At 54.2% G+C, this 19,720-nt stretch overlaps 1 protein-coding gene across 1 annotated transcript in view; it reads left to right on the top strand.

The window, feature by feature from the left end:
* The window catches only part of ITGB3 (integrin subunit beta 3), a 40,930-nt gene that overhangs the window by 6,594 nt on the left and 14,616 nt on the right, over positions 1-19,720 (top strand). The window contains exons 2-7 of the mRNA XM_005311057.4: positions 4,838-4,920; positions 11,715-11,907; positions 15,488-15,740; positions 18,237-18,399; positions 18,895-19,056; positions 19,526-19,621. Coding sequence (XP_005311114.2) covers positions 4,838-4,920; positions 11,715-11,907; positions 15,488-15,740; positions 18,237-18,399; positions 18,895-19,056; positions 19,526-19,621 — 950 coding nt within the window. The remainder of the gene's footprint in view (positions 1-4,837; positions 4,921-11,714; positions 11,908-15,487; positions 15,741-18,236; positions 18,400-18,894; positions 19,057-19,525; positions 19,622-19,720) is intronic.

The raw sequence follows: 19,720 nt of genomic DNA, 5'->3' as shown, positions 1-19,720 counted from the left end.
TCCTGCTTTGCTTTCATTTTCCTGCCTTCCCCTCCTCCCATCCCCTTAGCTGGTGCTTCCACCCCCGCATCTGCAGCTGCAGTGCACAGAGCCAGGCCATCCTGGGGTAGGGCGTCAGGCCGTCAGGCTTTGTGACGGGCGCCTCTCGGTCCAGCCTCTGTCCCATCAACATCCGCTGCAGTGGGGCAAGCGATGGGGCTGGAGCAGGAGCCCTGGTGATTTAAACCCGGCTGAATCATCCCAGGGCCTCAGTAACAGGAGAGAGGGCATCAGTCACCGGGTCACCCTCAGCCAGTTGCTTCTTCTGGCTCCCTTCTTCCCCACAACAGGACCCGTTTACACGCAGCATACCCTCCTGCAGCCAGTCCCACCAGTTAGTATTGTTTGTATTATATTAGCGCCTTTGTCAGACCCCCCAGGCCTCATTGTGCTAGGCGCGGTACAACCGCACAGCTCCGCCGGGAGAGAACTCACAAACCACGCAGAGGTGGGTTACCGTGTACCTAAAGAGCGCCCTCTCTGGCTGGTGTGGGCACGGCACTGATAAAATCCATAAGCCCTCATTAAAGGGCACTTCAGGTGGAGGCCCGATGCCAAGAAGCCCTGGATGGATTGAAATCCTAGACCATCAGGGTTGGAAGGGACCTCAGGAGGTCATCCAACCCCCTGCTCAAAGCAGGGCCAATCCCTAGACAGATTTTTGCCCTAGATGGCACCCTTCAGGATTGAACTCACACCCCTGGGTTTAACAGGCGAATGCTCAAACCACTGAGCTATCCCTCTCCCCTCAAATCAGAGGGACCAGTCAGTCTATAGGGGCTCTGGGAGGGGGGTTACTGGTGATGGGAGCCTCTTTTCCAGGAAAGCATGTGCATGTGTAACCCACTGCTCAGTGTGTGCTGTGTCCCCCCCACCCTGTGCTGATCCACAGAGTAACAGCATTACACCTGCCGCCAGCCAGAGAGGGTGCTACTTAGCGATCAGTCATTTGCACGAAGGATCCCCCCACACTTTGCAGACACCAGTTACACGAATGCTCAGCATCCTAGTGAAGACGGTGCAGTTCCATGTTTCTATGGGGAAACTGAGGTGCAGGAAGAGGCAGTGTCCCTGGAGAACCATAGAGTTTAAGGCCAGAAGGGACCACTAGATTAGTCTGACCTCCTGTGTATCGCAGGCCAGCAACGTCACCCAGCACCCTGTGACTGGCAGCCTGCCCCTTTAAGGCCTGGGGCCAGTCAGCCCTGTTCAATTAGCCAGGCCCCAACACACCAGGGCAGGGTGTGGGCCTTAAAAGGAAAAACCTGAGCTGAGATGGGGAGTGAATCAGTGAGTGGAGAAAAAGCGCATATATATATATGGAGAAATTGCTCTAAAGATTCCATTGAGTAATCAGGGATTTAAAGATTAGTTTCAAAAGGAATGACAAGAATTATTGGCCGAGGAGGCGAGGAAGAAAAGGCTATAAAAAAAAGCCCCAGAATCAAGGCAAATGCACTACTCAGCAAAGTTCGGCGGGGCTCAGTGAAGTTCTTACATTTGCAGTGTTGACTAGTCACTGTGGGTTGAATAATCATTTTGATCTTTATTGAGGCCTCACAACAATGGGTTGTGAAAGGCAGGTCAGGTTAAAGAAACAGCTGATTAGCTGATATAGGAATGCAGGGCATGTTCCCAGGAAAAGCAGGACGAATTTAGCTACTTGAAGGTGACAGAAGATACTCAGAGTATTGGGAAAGCGCTTTACTGGGATTTTTAAAGGCTCTGGAGCAGGGTAAGGGAGCGTAGTGGTGTGACTGTATGAGGAGTCTAGTAGATGGCGCTAAGGGAAGAGAGTGGTAGTTGTTAGATCTCTGACGGCCAGGGTCTGGGGAAGGAGTCCTCGTGAGCCGGAGGACCCTGAAGCTAAGCTAAGCGGACTCTTTAGACCCTCATGAGCGGGCTGGAGGGGACCCTTGCAGTCCGGGGGAAGAAGGAATGGGGGAGCCCTGATACAGGGGAGGAAGAGAATTGGAGGTCTGAGGTCAGGTCCATGCTACAGAGTTAGGGTGATGCAAGGCAGTTTACAGCGACCTAACTATGGAGGTGTTGCTCCCGGCTACACCGCCGTAAGGCCTGGAGACACTGGTACCGTGCAAAGGGTGGGGCTAAATGTGGCTTAGCTGGAGGGTTAAGTCATCAAAGCAGCTTGGAAGGCATTGGAGACTGAATGGAGTTTTGGAAGACCCAGGGGAAACTGAGGCAAAGCTGCTGCGATGCTCCCCCCCCTCCCCCCCCCCCGCGATGTTGCAAGGGGTGCTCTGGAGCAGTGAGTTACACGCACTGGCTGTGTCTGCACTAGCAAACATTCCCGCTGATAACAACCGTTGTTGGCCACATTGCAGCTGGGCTGATGCCGACAGGCCTCAACCGCAGGGTCCTGCTGACCCCAGGGGAATTTTGCAAAAGTTTCCTACTGCTGCTAACGTGTACCCAGCTCCACTGCTGGGGGCCCTAGTGTACAGAGGCTGCGGCCAGCATTTTAAGCCCCATGTCCTCTAACCCTGATGCGAGCAGGTCTGATCGGCACAGTGCCCGAACAGCTGGTGACAGCCAGTCCCTGCAGGAACTCCCAGCATGGCTAACGCTCAGAGAGCCAAATCCCCCTCAAGATGTTTGCAACGTCTCCCTAGTGTAGACAGGGCCGAGCAGCTTTCAACTCAGCACAAGGCTCTACTCTGGCTCCTGGCATGGTGATGAGTATGGCTTGGGCCTGTCTATGCTTGGAGCTCCCTCGCTGAGCCATTCAGCCGCACCCTGTTTCAGCAGTGGGCAGGTTTCCTGGTGAATGGGGAGCTCGGAAGGCTTGAAAGTGGGCCGGGAAGCGCCCGTTCAAATGGCAGCGGGTGGCAGTTCAGCCTGTCTGTGCTAGCTACACCAGAGCAGGCCAAGTCTGCGGCTGAGCAGGGGAGAAAAGCTCTCTCGAAACTTTGATGTCCCCACTCGACAGACAACACTGCGGGGCCCCAGGTGGATTTGTCTTCCTTCTCTTCGGGTCACGGAAGGTGCGTCTACGCTGCAAAAAAAGGAGTGTTCGCAAGCCGGATTAGCTAACTCGGGTTCAAATAACAGGGAAGACACGGCTCCGAACTTGGGTTAGCAGCGCGACTTCCACCCCAGGCTCTCCTAGCGGCTGTAACTTGCGCTGCTAACCCGGGTCGCTGTGTCCACACTGCTAATTGAAGCCGAGTGACGGGCTCCCCTTTCTCTGCAGTGTAGATGTACCCTGCCGGAGGCAGGATCCCGGACTAGAGCGTTCGAAGCAGCTGTGGCCGCTCCTAGGTTCCCAGGATTGGCTTCGGAGGTGGCTTTGTGCATTGTTCTGTATATTGCATGCGCTCAGGAATTCCTGCCCCCAGCTGCACAGACAGCAGCTGAGAGCAGGGAAGGAATTCCTGAAGTTATGTGCAGTGCGTTCCCCTTAGGATTAAACTCCTTGGAACGTAGCCAGGCCCTCTGCTCAGCTGGGAAGGAGCCGGTTCTACTTGCACTCGGTTTTGGGGTCAAGTGTGCAGGGACTGGGGGAGGGAGGAGAGCAGGGAAGCCTGACTTCTCATGTTCGCTGGTTTCTATCCCTGCTCTCAAGTTAGTGAGACCTGGCGTCATCGTCTTTCTGTTTCTCTTCCTCTTGCTGCACGTGTGTGTGTAAATATCAGCCCAGATTCCCAGCTGGGTTCTGTCAGCACAGCTCCATTGACTTCACCGTCACGAGGCCGCTTTACACCGCCTAGCGTGTAGATGCAGCGCCTGATCCTCCCCCACCTGCTCCTTGGGCAGCCACCCACATCAGCTCACTGCTCTCTCCAAAGCCGCCTCCTGCCCGCTGCAGGACAGAGCCCCCCACCGCCTTTGGTGTCACCTGAACCCCAGAGATCCTTCAGCGGGTAGGAGTTTGCCCCTCAACTCCCGTCCCTGGTGCACTCGCTTTGCCTCCATCCCTTCCAGTTCTCGACCGAGCCAGCCCAGCTCGGTTCGCTCGCCTCTTCTCCAGTCTCCCTGCTCTGTTCTCCCGTGACATTTTTGTGCGCTGCCCTGGCCTGCTTTCCGCAGCCTTCTTGGAGGGGACCCGTGCACCATGGAAGCGCAGAACCAGAGGTGGCACAAACCTTCCCAAGTGCAGAGGAGTGGGACTTTTTCTGCATTTGCTGGGCTGTTCCTCCAAACCCAAGGGCTCCCGCCAGCCAGTGCCCCTCTCGGCTTGGTCTGTGTGTGGCGGGCGGCCTGAGGGCCAGGGTGGGTGAGCCTCACCGAACTGAAGCCACTGGAAACGGCAGGTGCTCCCTTCTGAAAATCAGGCCCTAGAATCCTTGGCAGCTTCTCGTTCTTCACTGGGGACCCGCCATGGCGATCGGAGAGAGTCCGTGTGATCGGCCTGGTGTGCGAGCGTCCACAGAGGCAAATAGCCGCCTCCGTAATCAGAGCATGGTGGGGTGGCACGGAAGACAGAGGCAGTGTGGCCAAGGAGGGATGGTACTAGATTGGCATGCAGGTGACCTGGCTTCTGCCCCTGGCCCTGGGCAAGTCGCTTCCCTCCCTCTGTCTATTTAGACTGGAAGCTCTCTGGGGCAGGGACTGTCCCCACATTGGGGCCCTGATCTCGGCTGCAGCCTCTCAGTCATACCAACAATAACAATGAATTTCAGAGACTTGTCATTTCTTTGTGCTAGGAGGGCTGGGCACTAGCTGGCCTTCCTGACCAGCAAAGAGCGATGAGACCCCGCTTTGCGTCTGGAAGAAGCCTCTTTGCTTCAGGCCAGGCCGGGGCAGGTGTTAATCGGTGTCTGTCTCTCTCTTTCAGGTAACATCTGTACCACTCGCGGGGTGAATTCCTGCCAGCAGTGTCTGGCCGTGAGCCCGTTGTGTGCATGGTGCTTCCAGGAGGTAAGGGGACAACATGCCGCCAGCCTGTCTGGTTCATCCCTTTGCCCGGCCTTTCCTTGCATATCGGCTGCTGCCCGTAGCCCTGCTCTTAATGGTGAATGAATTCAGCCCTTTAGCTGCATGTTAGTTGCATCTGGGTCCGGAGTGTAAACTCAACCATCGTTTGTAATGAGATCGTGGCCCCCTGGGTGCTGGATGCTTTTAAACGTGTGTCCCAATGGGAGCTGCTGGTGGCTGACCTGACGATGTCACCCGTCAAGGAGCCATGAGTGAGGATAAAAAAATTGGCGGGGATATCGTGCTTGGGGGTTTGAGCCAATCTCCGACTGTTAGGGTGTGCGTCAGGCCCACGGTGCCAAGTCTCAGAGCCTGGGTCAATTGCCTCGGGCTTGCAGGGCTTAGGCCGCTGGGCTAAAAATAGTAGTGTAGACGTTCCGGTTTGGGCTGGAGCCCAGGGTCTGAAACTTGGGGCGGGGGGGAGGGCTTGGGGGCTGGGGTTTATCAAAGGGGTTTTTCCATCTGTGTGGTTAATCCAGGCGCGGTCATTAGGAGGTTGATCTAGCCGCATCTCCACAGGGGGTTAAGTCGGGAAATTTTTCACAGCCCTGAGCATCCGCAGCTTGGTCAGGCTAATTTTATGCATCGACCAGGTCCTCGGGGCTGTGTTGAAATGCATGTGTGTGCGTGTGACAGGATTTGTCTCAAAGCCGATGTGTGCTGGAATGTCTGACTGTGTGTGTATTTGGGGGAGGGGGGAGACACTGAGGGGTGGGTGTGTCTGTCTGTCTAGGAAAGGGAGCCATTGTTAGTTGTCCCCATCTGATAACTAAGGCCGGTCTGTTCTCAGCACAGGGAGCCGCTTGCTGTGATTACCCCGCGTGTGACAGCCAAACCTCCAGGCAGGACTGCGCTAGCTCTCTCTGGGCCAGCCCGGCGAAATGGGGCTTTTTGAACTGCCTCCAGCACAACCCTTCCCCTGCCTGCCCCTGTTCCCAGGCCGCGGGGGCGGCATGACGTGCAGCGGGGGCTGGGAGTTCTTTCCCCGGATCCAGCCAGAATTTCCAAACAAGGAAATATTCCCTGCGCCGGCCGGGGGCCGTGTTTACAGAGACGTGACAATTAGGGAAAGAGACGTCTGACTGTCAGCAGCCGGCCCCCGGAGCGCTGGGCTGCGCAAAGCCCGCTCCGCTGTGTGGCTGCCCACATCTGGGCCATGTTGTTTTAATTTAGCAAATGAGATTCTCCCCCAGACCCCTTCCCAGCCCTTCATCACACTTTATTTAAAGGGACAGCACCTTTATTGGTTTGGTTCCTTCCTGCCTCAATTCTTTGCCTTCCAGCCGCTTCCATTCTAAACACGGGTCCCCAGTCACACTTACTCAGGCCTGGCTGCGAACCAGGCCAGTTTTGCCTCCGTTACTCATGCCGAGTAGTACAGAGCGTAGTGAGTAGCCTCGTTGCGCGCAGCGTGAGTATGCGCGCCTCTGCCTGAGCAGGGTTTGCAGAGCCAAGCCCTGCGACTGTCTCCTTAAGGGCAGAGGCAGCGGCTGGTTGTTGCAGAATTTCACATGTTGCCTCCCTCCCTCCCTCCAGGCAGTCTTGGCCCTCCGTGGGACCCAGCTGAAAACCAGGGAGCGGGCCCTGCCGTGAAAGGGCAGGGACATACGTGAGGAAACAATCAAGGGAAACTCAGCTTTCCATTGCATCCTGGCCAGCCTGGGGCATCTGCTGCTGCAGGTCAGGGAGTCGCAGACTGGGGCTGGCTGATTTTGATGGCCATTCATAACTTTTGCATGTGGTGATCCAGGGGACCCAACCCTCAGGCTTCAGGGCATAGTCTCTGGCAGGAGTCAGGAGGAAACCTCCCTCCCCGCACGCCATTGCATTATAAGGGAAGGAGGGTGCCTCTGAGGCTTTAAGTATTTGCTACGGCTGAGGAAATGATCCATTGATGTTATCCCGGAGATCTCAGCAGTGGATGCTGTTTTCATGGGAGTCTGAACATCATCCGTGAGTGGATGAATAATAAATCATTGTCTTTAGTACCTTCACCCTAGACATCCCTGAAGGTGGCTCTGAATCATTCTCTTCATTGGGGAAACTGAAGCAGAGAGAGGGGAAGTAATACGCCCATGTGCACCCACTAGCAGAGCTGGGATTAGCACTTCAGCCTCCTGGCTCCCAAATCGGGGCCCTGCCCGTAGGAACACGTGGCTTTCAATCCGCGCCGGGCACTACGGAAGGCAGTGACGTCCCAGCCAGTCACCATGGCTATGCAGCTATGGAACAGCGTAACCCGTGCAGCCCGGCTTGCCTGGTTTCAGTTGCTTTCCCCTGGCACCGGGTCCCTAACTTAGTCACAAGCATTAGCAAAGTGCCCAAGCCATTGGCTGGCAGCCGGACCTACAGAGGCTGCAGAGACCTCAGAAAGGCTCTGCGCAGCCCTGCTTGTTATTAGGACTAAGGGATGGGAGGGCTTGGTAGCCCAGGGGACCATCAGTGGCATGTTGATTTCTCCCTTGCTAGCTTGCCAGTTCAAAACCGCGACTGCTAGCAGCAAATATCTCCAATGGCCAGGTGATAGGACCCTGGATGGGGAGGGCTCCGAGTTACTATAGAGAATTCTTTCCCAGGAGTCTGGCTGGGGGATCTTGCCCATGTGCTCAGATTCCAGGTGATCACCATACTTGGAATTGGGAAGGAATTTTCCCCTGGGTCTGATCAGCAGAGATCTTGGGAGGGGGGCGGTTCGCCTTCGTCTGGGACACGGGTCACTGGCAGGTTTAAACTAGAGTAAACGGTGGATTCTGTGTAACTCAAAGTCTTTAAATCATTATGTGAGAGCTTTGGTAACTGCCGGAGGTTAGGGGTCTCTTACAGGAGTGGACGGGTGAGGTTCTGTGGCCTGTAATGTGTACGGGGTCAGACTAGATGGCCTTAAAGTCTATGAGTCTAAAACCGACCCTGGTCATTAGCAGCCAAAGCTAATTACCCGCTGATGGTTCTTCTGAGCCGTGTGGAGGGGGTGTTGGAGGGCTGCTTGGCATTAACCTGCAGTCTCCGGGGAAGAGCACCCCCTCTCGAGCAGCGTGTCTAAAACTTCTGATCCTGACAGGTGCTGAGTGATTCCCTGTGAACTCCATAGGAATTGTGGGGGCCCAGCGCGGGATGTCTGGCCAGCAGTGTTATTAACTATCCATAGCATGGCAGAGCCCAGCACTAGTGTCACTGCAGAATATCCCTAGCCAGTGGCATGCTCCGATTTTGACAGGCTAGGATGGGGAACACAGTGTGGGACCCAGACACCTTTAGCAAGGATCCATCCCAGGGAATGAGTGTTACCTCTCTCCCTCCATCCCCGATCTGCAGAGGAGCAGAGACTGGGACAGCCCCAGTCAGGCAACCTTTGGCTCAAGAGGTAGCCGCTCCGGTGTTGAGCTCTTGGGGACCCCGGTCCGTCAGCCGAGATGGCGGCGACGCCAAAAGCACTGTTCAAAGTTAGCGAGTAGGCCTCTCAGCCCCCCGGTGACGTAGGTAAATACTATCCCTGTTCTGCAGATGAGGAAACTGAGGCACAGGGAGGGGCCGGGTGACTTGCCTGTGGTCACACAGCAAGTCGGTGGCAAAGCCAGGAATAGAATCCAGGAGTCCTAGCCCACTGCCGAGCAACAAGTTATCAAGGCCCAGCAGGCCCCGTCATCCGGTGTGGCTGGCCATGTCGTAGCTCATATGGAGCAGACCAGGATGCCATCTGGCCAGTGACTGACGGCAGGAAGTCCAAGCGGAGAGCTGAGAGACGGAAGGCCACAAAGGAGGGAGATGGCTACTGCTGCATTTCGTGGCTATCGGCCCGGCTGGGGGGGAAGCGAGGCAGATAGCGCAGTCGCTTCCAGCGAGGCCCTCCTCCCAACCCCATTTGTATCCTTCCACTCATTTGAGCCAAACAAAAAATAGTCCCTTCTCCTGGGCCCTTTCAGCTCCCAATTCGCAGCTGGAATCTGTAACAAGCTGACTCGAAGCACCTCAAGCTCTGGGAAGGTTTGGATTCGGCATTCGAAACCCCCCAGTGCTGAATCAGGCCCGCGTAGTGCAGACGCAGATGGACTAGAGACTTTGGATTTAGGAGGACACGTGTCGTGTTTCTTTAAATGTGGAACAAGAAGCCAGGTAGAGGGAGGTTAGAGGAGATTCTTAGCGGAAACATGACCATGACGCAGAGAGAGAGACACACAGTAGCTTTAGGATGATGCTGTGAGGATTGTGACTGATCTCTGTCTCAGGGAGACCTGAAGATCACAGCTCCTTTGCACTAGGCAAGGTCCAGACAAATAACACAGAAGCAGCTGCCCCAGAGGGTTCTCCATCCGGGGCTTAGACAATGCACAGCAGGTGAATAAACCCACAGGCCTGATACAGGAACAGACATTGTGGTTGCATACGTTGTTGTTTGTCTTACGGTACCGCCCCGGGGCCCAGCTGAGGCCAGGGCCCTGGTCTGATGCTTTCTGGCTCTATGTTCATAGAGTGGCTAACAGTCTAACTAGACAAAGCAAAGGGGTGGGGGGATGTAATATACAAGCAGAGGGAATCATGGGATGCCTGCGTGCATCACGGTGATCAAAGAGGCTCTGATTTTCAGCAGGTGGGTGCCCACGTCTTCTTTTGGGAAGAGGGGCAGTGCTGCCCAGGGGGTAGAGGTGCTGCACTGGGACTTGGGAGACCTGGGTTTTATTCCTGGCTCTCTACAGACCGGCTGTGTGACCTGGTGCCAGTCACTTCTCTCTTGCTGTCTCTCCCAGCCTTTGCCTGTTTATTCTTTGCGGCCGGGATTGGCTCTTGGGTTTTATTCAATGCGGAGTTATTCCAGAATAGCTATTCCGGATTAACTCCAGGAAGCAGACTAAAAAGCGAATTTGGAATAAGAGTCTCCACACCTGGCGTTAATCAGGAATAGTTAATCTGCTCTAAAGTCACCCACCCACACACACCCCTTATTCTGGATTAATTTCCATGCGTAGACGAGCCCGCGCTCTGGAGTTGTACCGCACCTAGCGCAACAACAGAGCCCTGATGGCGTTTAGGTGCCAATGTCATTTGAAAATCTTGGCCTTTGTCTCTAGCCAGTTCGAGGACAGCGGAGATCAGGAGTTCAATTATTGCAATATTGGCCTACCTGAGAACCCCCCATCAGGGAAACTGGCAGCGCCAGCCCTCAGCAGATTAGTAACTGGGCCTGGGGGAAAGGGCCAGGCAGGTTTCTCAGAAATGCTCAAGGGGCCTGGAGATACACAGTGACTTTGCCACTTAGGTTTCTGGTCCCCTTGTTTCAGCTCTGGCTGTTTTCGGTTCTTTCACTCCTTTTTTGGTGCTGTGTTCCCCCGCAGCACTGCAGCCTGCGGTAGGCTGGAGTTGGCAGATAAGTCTGTGGTTTCCTTATCCAGGAATTAACCTCGTCAATGTGACAGGCCGTCCCACGACCGGCTGGCTGCTTGTTCGGGGTGAATTTCCAGCAGGGGGGCTGGTACTACCCTGCAGCTTTGGAACCCCTCCCTTAGGCAGAGCTCCAGGCTTCGCCCCCAGGACTCGGGGAAGTCGGGGCCTGGGAAGGTCTGAACACCACTTGGCTGCAAACCTAGCTGCTGTTTGCAAAGCGTCTGTGGAGAAAGGTCTGCATCAGCAGCGCTCCTGGGTCCTTCCGTCTTAGCCCTGGTGTGACAAGGGTTTTAAACCATCCTGCTCCAGGCCTTCTAATTACTGGGGATCAGGAACAAATTTCCCTAAGGGTGGGTTAGCCCGTAACTGCCTCCCGCAGAGTTTCTTCAGCAGCTGGTGGTGTTGGCCAGTGAGCAGGGGCGGCTCTATGTATTTTGCCGCCCCAAGCACGGCAGTCAGGCAGCCTTCGGCGGCACGTCAGCAGAAGGCCCGCCGGTCCCACGCCCCCGCCGCCAAATTGCCATCGCAACCGCGGGACCAGCGGACCTCCCGCAGGCATGCTGCCGAAGGCAGCCTGACTGCCGCCCTCACGGCAACCGGCAGGCCGTCCCCCGCGGCTTCCCGCCCCTGCCACGGAGAGAGACAGGATCTGGGCTAGATGGCCGGTGGGTCTGCTCTGGTGATTCCTAAGGGGCAGAGCGGAGTCAACCCCACTCAGGAAACGTTTGCCAGCAGCTCAAGGCTATTGTCCCAAGTCCACGGGAGCTGGAGGTTTCCACACCTACATGCCCCATGGGCAGCTGTGGGGCTTGAATCTGGGAATCTTCTGCAGCAAAAAAGCACTGGCCTTTACCACCCCAGCTAAAGAAGCAGCTCCCTTTGCACCCAGCACGGAGCAGGCTGTTGTCGGTTGTGGGGCCGGCCAGGGCCACAGTTACACACACTAAGGGCCAGGTTTATAAAAGAGCCCCTTGGAAGAGAGGGGGAAGCATTTAAAATGGAGCTGAGGAAGGGGAGAGAGGCAGGCAGGGCGGCATTTTGGACAGGCTGGAGGGCGAGAGATGGGAAGGCCGGAGAGACGGCCGTTGTGACCCCGGCAGGCCTTGTTGAGCCTGAGTTCGTTACCTCTGGGTCTATGTATTGCCGAGGCTCCCAGCCTGTCACTGGCTCTTCACTCCCATCCTCAATGAGGGGAGGCCCCTGCCATCCATCCAGCCCGGGTTCGTCCCAAGCTCTGTGCTAAGGGGTTTCAGAGCCACAGCCCTGCTCCCAACAGCACCTGCTCCGCTGCCCCTATTTCTGGCCTAATCCCAGGCAGCAGCATCGGGACTTTGCTTCTATCTCCACCTTCTTGCTCACAGGACTTGGCGCTGGGAACCCCTCGCTGCGACCTGAAAAAGAACCTTCTCCAAAATGGGTGCATGCAGGATTTCATGGAGTACCCGGTCAGCAGCACGGAAATCCTAGAGGACAAGCCACTCAGTAACAACGGCTCTGGACAGACCGTCATTACCCAGATGAGCCCTCAGAAAATTGAACTGCACCTGCGGCCAGGTAGGAGCCAAAAAAAAAACCTTGTTGGCATTGAGGGGATTGAACCTGAAACCTCTAGCACTCAAACCATGAGCTTCTACTGCCTGAGCTAAAAGAGTTAGTGCTCTTGGCAGCTTCATCAGCCTCCATACATGACCCAGCCACCCTAGAGAAGGCCAGAGCAGCCCACGAGTGGTGTAGGTTACGTACCTAGAGCAACATTCAATCCTGTAGCTTTACAATCAGGAAGGTTGTGTCTTTGTTACTGGAACCCAGTGTTAATCAATGGATTAACCCTGCAGGCCAGGTGATATGCTGTTGGCCAGGTGAGCTGTTAAGATTGGACCTGTGACTTGATGCCAGACTAGTTACAGGATAAAATTTTCAAAAGCACGTCCTAGGTGCCGAAGTCCCAATTTCAAAAGCCACTTAGGTGCTTGGGAGCATAATAATCATAATAATGCCTAGCACCTGTATGGTGCTTTTCATCGATAGCTCTCAAAGCGCTTGACAAAGGAGGTCAGTATCATTATCCCCATTTAACAGAGGGGGAAACTGAGGCACAAAACAGGGACGTGACTTGCCCAGGTCAATTGAACTGAAATTCGGGTTTGAAAATGGGACGGAGGCTCCTAATTCAATGGGGCGCTTAGGAAGATGTTATCCCTCGTCTGATGTGATGGAGAGCCGGGTAATGTAGGACTGTGTTTTGTGTTTTATACACACTGGGTCTGTATCTAACATACACACAGTATGCTCGTTACAGCCCTGGTGAAATGCCGTCAAAACCAACTCGCACACCACACAGACCTCAGCTGAGGTCGGGGCCCCCTTGTGCTAGACAGCGTAATACACAGCGTCCGAGGCAGCCTGGGAAACAGCATGAAGGGACTTGCCCACGGTCATACGACAGGTCAGCAGAAGAACTGGGACCACAGCCCAGGTCTCCTGACTCATTGGGCCATGTCCTGTGCACTGGGCCATGGTCCCTCCCTTATTAATGAGCAGCTATTCTGGAGGCCTCGGTTTGCTTACCCTGGACTGCAGCCGAGCCGGTGAGGTCTGTGCGTGTTGCTTATTGTGGGGCCTGGGGCTCCGAGGACCTGGGGACGATTCTGAGCCACGACTAAGAATCTTCTCCACATTGGCATTTTGAAACCTCCGTTTTCACCGTGCGACTCCGTACTGGATCTGCTCCCTGCCCCAGCCCCTGGGACTCCCTCGAGCCACCTTCCCAGCAGGGGGGCAACCACATTTTATGCCCACTCCCCTCAGATCGCCCTCTCCCTTTTTCTAGTCCTCTCTGGGCAGCCAAGTAGTCTCCTATCCTATTTCCTTGGGGAGCTGGCAAGCTACACCTGCTGCACCAAAATCTGCAAGGAGTATGGTTGCCAACCTTCCAGGATTGTCCGGGAGTCTCCAGGAATTAAAGATGAATCTTTAATTAAAGATTACCTTATATACTCGGTCATAAGCCGAATATTTTTGGTAAAAACGCGATGCATCAAAGAGCGGGGGCCGGCTTATAAACGGGTCTACACCAAAATGGGATGATTTTAAACTCTATGGAATCATTGAATTGAATATCTAATCCATTGTCGTTTTGTTTAACTGGAGCGTCTGCAGGCATGGAGCCCCTCAGCTCCCAGTGGTTGCGGTTCGCCGTTCCCAGCCAATGGGAGCTGCGGGAAGTGGCGTTGGCTGGGAATGGGGAACCGCGGCCACTGGGAGCGGAGGAGCTCCGTGCCTGTGAACACTCCAGGTAAACAAAACGTCCAGGCCCGCTAGAGGCCTACCCTAACGGGCCAGGAGCCGACCCCTGAAATATAGGGTCGGCTTATGAAAGGGTCATACAGTTTTTGCTATTTTTACCTAACCATCTTGGGGGGGGGGCTTATAAACGAGCGGGCTAATGAACGAGTATATACAGTATGTCATTTGATGAAACCTCCAGGAATACCGCCAACCAAAATTGGCAACCCCGGCAGGGAGGAGATAGGTGACTTGGGCTGAGTATCTGGAAAAAGAGTTGAGTCCTCAAACATGAATGTTCTCATCCATGTTATAATTAACCCCGAACCTCCTAAAGCCCTGGCACCCCTCCCGTCCCACCGCTTTGGGGGAGAAGATGCTTGGGAAACTCCTTACGGACCTCTGATAGCCCACCCATGGGGCCGCTGAGCCGATGCATTCTGGGTGTCTTTTACCAAGCCAGGAAGTGCACGAGGGTGGGAGAGAAGGAATATTTCTTTGGGAAGAGGAGAGTCTGATGGCTCCGTGGTGACCTGGGGCGCTGAACTGAGGGCAAAAGGCTCAACTCAGTGCTAGCCCCGTAGGGAAGGAGTTAAACGGTTCGTGACAATAGCCTGGCACAGAGCTGCGGGACCCACTCCTGCCAGCCTGAAAATCATCAGCACATCACACAGTGTCTCCTTTCCTTTCGCGGGGAAAGAGGAACCCGGCTGCTCACTTACGGCCCAGGATTCTGGTTCTGACCGGCTGGGAGGAGCCTGTCAAGAACTGAGTGCTGGCAGGGGTCCAGCCAGAGTCTGTTTAGGTCTCGGGAAGGCGAAAGACTGCGCCTATTCTATGCAGGTTCGTATCTCGCCATAGTCACCTGAGCACTTCGCAGTCACGGGCTAAGTGACATGACTAACGTCTGTCATGTGTGGTTTGTTCTTTCTCTCATCCTGGGGGCTTGTGAATGCTTCCTGGGAGGAAAGTTCCCCATCAAAGTTTCCATCAGAGTCAGAGAGGCTGCGTCTTCGTTCTGCCTGTACCCCTGGAATGATTCAGCGGCTAATGCTCTTTATCTGGGGCAGTGAGGATCCGAGCGAGTCACAGCTCGGACCTACAGGCTCTGGGCTGATAGAAGCCAGCAGTGTGCTGTCTGCCCGTGCAATGCACCCCCCACAACCGTCTGTGCCCAGGGGACGCTTCCGTCCGGTCCTCAAATCAAACGACATCCTCCGCCCAGCGTGACTTTGCACACACCCTGCGTGCCAGTCACACCGCATGGAGGACACACATTTTGCATTCAGATACAGAATAGCGTGCCTGACAGAAACTGTCACTGCTGTTAGAGGCACACGCTTTTCGTCCCCAGTGCAATCCCTGCTCATGCTCATAATAGATGTTAGCGCCCAAGGATCAAATTATTCGAGGTTGATCATGCCTAGCTAAGGACACTCTTGCATTATCCATGTGGGAGCGTTAGGCCAGGCATGCAAGCTCCTTGCACTTCTGCCCATATGGGATAAAACCAGCATATATTTTAGATTATGAGACGGGATTATGATAATCTAGCCTGGCTTTCTATACCACACAGGCCATGGGACTTCCCAGAATTAATTCCTGTTTGATCCCAAGCACTGTGCCCTGCAGTTTTATCCCCATTTATGTTTACCCTGGTCTGTCTCACCACAGCAGGTTAAGACCCTCCATGGGGCAGAAGACTCCTGTCCAATGAGGCAAACACTTAGCTTCCATCTGGGTCTGTGAGCAGGGTCACCCTGGTCAACTCAACCTCCTTCCCTCCCACTGGGATCCGTGGGAGATCTCCTACACCCGCTCCTAACCCCGCTGCCGTGTTCCCTTTCAGATGACTCCCAGATCTTCTCCGTCCAAGTGCGCCAGGTGGAGGACTACCCAGTCGACATCTACTACCTGATGGACCTGTCCAATTCCATGAAGGATGATCTCACCAATATCCAGAGCTTGGGCACCAAGCTAGCCACTGAGATGCGCAAACTGACCAGCAATCTGCGGATCGGCTTCGGGGCCTTTGTGGACAAGCCCATCTCACCATACATGTTCATCTCCCCGCAAGAAGCCATCGACAACCCGTGCTATCAGTAAGTCCCAACCCAGAGGAAGCAGCAACACTGCTGGCCTGAGCTACCCTTCACTGGAGTCAATGGGAGTCTTTGCATTGACTTCCAAGGGGCATTGAGATGGTAGGTGCACAAAGCCAATTGGCTTTATGGCACAAGGATGTCAGGGGGAGACAATCCACCAGATCTTCAGCTGTTGTAAATCAAGGGAGCTTCGTTGATTCACACCTGCTGAGGGTCTGGCCCATTGTGTCTAATAGTTGGAGAGAGGGAGCTAGGGCTCCTGGGAAGTGCTGGGCGAAGCTTTTTGGGCAAAAAAATTTTCACCAAAAAACCGCAGATTGGGGTTGACTGAAATACTTCAAGACTTCGTGGCCAATTCGGCAAGTTATTTCAGTCGTGGGGCGGGGGGGGGTGAATTCTGAAAAAATCTAAAGGTTTTCACTTTTTGTTTAGAATTTTATTTCAATTTTATTTAGAAAAAAAAACCACACACACACATACAAATGAAACAAAACTTGTCGTTCAAGCTGAACTGAAATTTTGTCAACGTTTTTGGTTCACCGAAACCGTTTTTCCTTTTTATTTGGTTCTGCCACTGATCCGAAAACTCAGCCAGACGCACCGCTCAGCTCCTGGGTTCTGCTGCTCCCTTTCTGTGGGACCGTGGGCAAAAGGCTACATCTTTCTGGCCCTCATGTCCCCATCTGCAAAAGGAGGAGGATAAAACACTTGAATATCATTTTTCACCTATAGATTGTCGAGCCACCTTACGAGAGTAAGCTGCATTACTGCCATTGTGTAGAACAGTATCTGCAGAGATGTATTGTTTTTGTCTAGTAACGTCTAGAGATCACAGCCCAGATGGGGCTCTCTTGTGCAGGGCACTATACAAACCCACACAGTGAGTCACTAACAGCTCTAGGAACAGAATCCCGGAGTCCTGACTCCCGAGCCAGTGCGCTATCCGTTCTTCCACACTGCCGACCTCAGAGGGTTATTGAAGTGTTGATGAGTGGCCTAGTGGATGGAGTACTGCACGGACACTCAGGAAGCCAGGGCTCTATTTTGGGCCCTGCCGTGGGACCTTCCCCTCCCTGTGCCTCGGTTTCCCCATCTCTAAAAAGGTGGTAATAATACTGAGCTCCTTTGTAAAATACTTGGCGCTCTACTGATGAAAAGTACTAGATAGGAGTCAGGTATTATTATTACTGCTTAAGCAGCACAACAGGATACAGTTTGGAATAGCAGTTTTTGGACACTTTTAAATGATGACTTCTTGGAAAAGCCATCTCTAAAGCCCACAAGAGGAGAGGCTGTTCTTGGCTTAGTCTTAAGTAGCATACAGGAGTTGACTCAAGAAGTGACAGCAGCTGAGCTGCTAAGTAAGAGAGACCGCAATATAATTCACACAAGAACAAGGGGACAGTCAACCAAATGAGAAGAGGAGAAATTTAAGATGAGTAAAAGGACGTTTTCACCTTCTGTGTTGTTAGACTGTGGAACTCACTGCCACAGGAAGTTGTGGAGGCCAAGAACCTAACAAGACTGAACAAGAGACTGGACATTCATATGGATAGCAAGAAGATCCAGAGTGGTTTATAATTAACAACCACCAATGTTTTGGAAGGGATATTAGATCTTGTGCTTCAAGGCTGAAGCCAATCTGTATTAGGGCCCAAGATGAGACCTAATGTAGGGAGCAGACTATCCCACATCTGCTACTGTACAGTTCTGACCACTTCTTCTGAAGCATCTGGCACTGGCCACGGTGCAAAGATGCTGGGCTAGATTGACTTTGGATGTGATCCAGTCTGGCTAAAAAAGAGTAAAGTGCCGTTGTTATTTATTAGAGTTATGTAACTTCGGTATAAGAAATTCAGTGTTTCTCCAATTTCCTACTGGAAAAATACACTGGGGGGGAGGGGAGGTTTGTCTGATTTTCTTTTTTAAAGGACAGAAGATTTAAAAAGAAGGTGAAGTTTTAGTTTCACGAAGTGCGCGGTGATTTATGTTTTTTTAAATGTTACGGCGAATGGGGGTTTAAAAACGTACGGGGACGGGCACATGTTTCTGGCGTTGCGTTACGTCATGGTGATCCTGGTGCTTTCGATTCCCCCAAAGGGAGCTGCATGCACTCCATGGGGAGTTTATGCCAATTTTGCAGATGGTGTGTGCCAACTTTTCCAAAATGCCCAGGCCCAGCTTTTCAAGCACTCTCCACCCACATTATCACACGTGCTCTGTGTTTGCGGCGTGCACCTTACACTCGATTGCTCTGTGTCCCCTGAGGGAGTCGCTAACACCCTGCTCTTCCCCTATTGCAAAGGGAAGGCGTCCCAGTATGGAATTGGGGCGGGGGGGGAAATACAGAAATGGTTGAAAACCCCCACACCAGTAAGGACACTGCAAGACGCGCTGCAGGCTAGGCCGCAGGGGCGCTGTGCCGTCCACGGTCTTGACCTTCCTCTGCATTGGGGAGCTACAGTACTTCTCTCCACGGTTGCTTCCCCGCAGGATCGGCGAAACTTGCCTGCCCATGTTCGGCTACAAACACGTCCTGGCGCTCACGGACAAGGTGACCCGCTTCAACGAGGAGGTGCGCAAGCAGAGTGTCTCACGGAACCGCGACGCACCCGAAGGGGGGTTCGATGCCATCATCCAAGCGACCGTCTGTGATGTAAGAGCTCTGGCCTGGGGCAGAGAAGGGTCACCGGGCGGGATGTGGTAGGTTGGATATCTCGCAGTGCGGTGAGGCCAGCGGGACATGCAGCGAGAGCAGGTGTGAGGTGCAGGGTGTTGAACGCTGAACATAGGAATTGGCAGGCTGGGTCAGAACAGAACAGTCTCTGGGACCAGTGCCAGATGCTTCAGAGGAAGGGGCATGGAACCCCAGCATGGACCATGGAATAACCTGCCCATCAGGGGAAATTCTTCCTGACCCCAAGGCTGCTCATGCCCTGAAGCATCAGGGTGTCCCCTTTATTAATTTGCATCCTTTCTTAATAATATCCCATGTTTAGGAGTAGCCCATACTTCCTTGCTGGCTTGCCCCTAGTGCTGGTCACCCCTGGGAGCTCCAGGTACCAGAGCTCAGGCAGTAACAGTAATTATGGTGTCCAGCAGTGCTAAGGTATAGAAAAGGCTGGGAACCCGCTCCTGTGTTCTGCTGCAGGAGCAGATCGGCTGGAGGAACGATGCTAGTCACCTGCTGGTCTTCACGACAGACGGCAAGACCCACCTCGCTCTGGACGGGAGGCTGGCTGGGATCGTACAGCCGAACGACGGGCAGTGCCACATTGACGAGGATAATCTCTACTCGGCCTCCACCACGCTGGTAAACGCAGGGCCCTGCCTGCGGGTCGGGGGGGAGGGAAGCGGGTCCCTGTGGAACGCGGGAAGCTTGCGCACGAGAGCACGCAGATACATATGTGTGCATACCTCTGTGTGTAAACGCGGGTGTGTGTAGTTGTGTGTACACACGTGGATGTTCATGGGCCACGTGTGTGCACCTCTGTACATGTAAGACAGTAAAGGAAGGATGTGTGCTGATCACAGGGCTCCCCCAGCCATGTCCCGGGGGAGCAGCCTGTGGGATTGGAACAGCCCTACCCCACATGGGACGGCAGCAGGCTGCTGAAGGCAGACAGAGCTCCAGCCTCCGGGGAGGGGAGGGGAATACAGGCCAGGGCCTGGTGAGACGTTTTGGGCAGTGGGGCTGCGGTGGTGGTATTCGATGTCTCAGCACCAGCTGCGCCCGCGGAAGCGCCAGCCCCCAAGGCCTGACCACTCGTTTCTCTCCCCAGGACTATCCCTCGCTGGGCCTGATGACTGAGAAACTCTCCCAGAAAAACATCAACTTGATCTTTGCCGTGACGCAGAGCGTGGTTGGCCTCTATAAGGTGACTGCTCCACGCTGGCGTCCTGGATGCCCCGCCCAGAGCCCAGGAAGCTCCGCCCCCAATGGCAGCTCCCTCCCCTCCTCTCCCCAGCACCTGAGG

This window comes from Chrysemys picta, chromosome 24 (assembly GCF_011386835.1).
Source record: "Chrysemys picta bellii isolate R12L10 chromosome 24, ASM1138683v2, whole genome shotgun sequence".
NCBI lineage: Eukaryota > Metazoa > Chordata > Testudines > Emydidae > Chrysemys > Chrysemys picta.
Note: the sequence above shows the minus strand (reverse complement) of the source record. Positions and strands in the feature narration are given on the sequence as shown.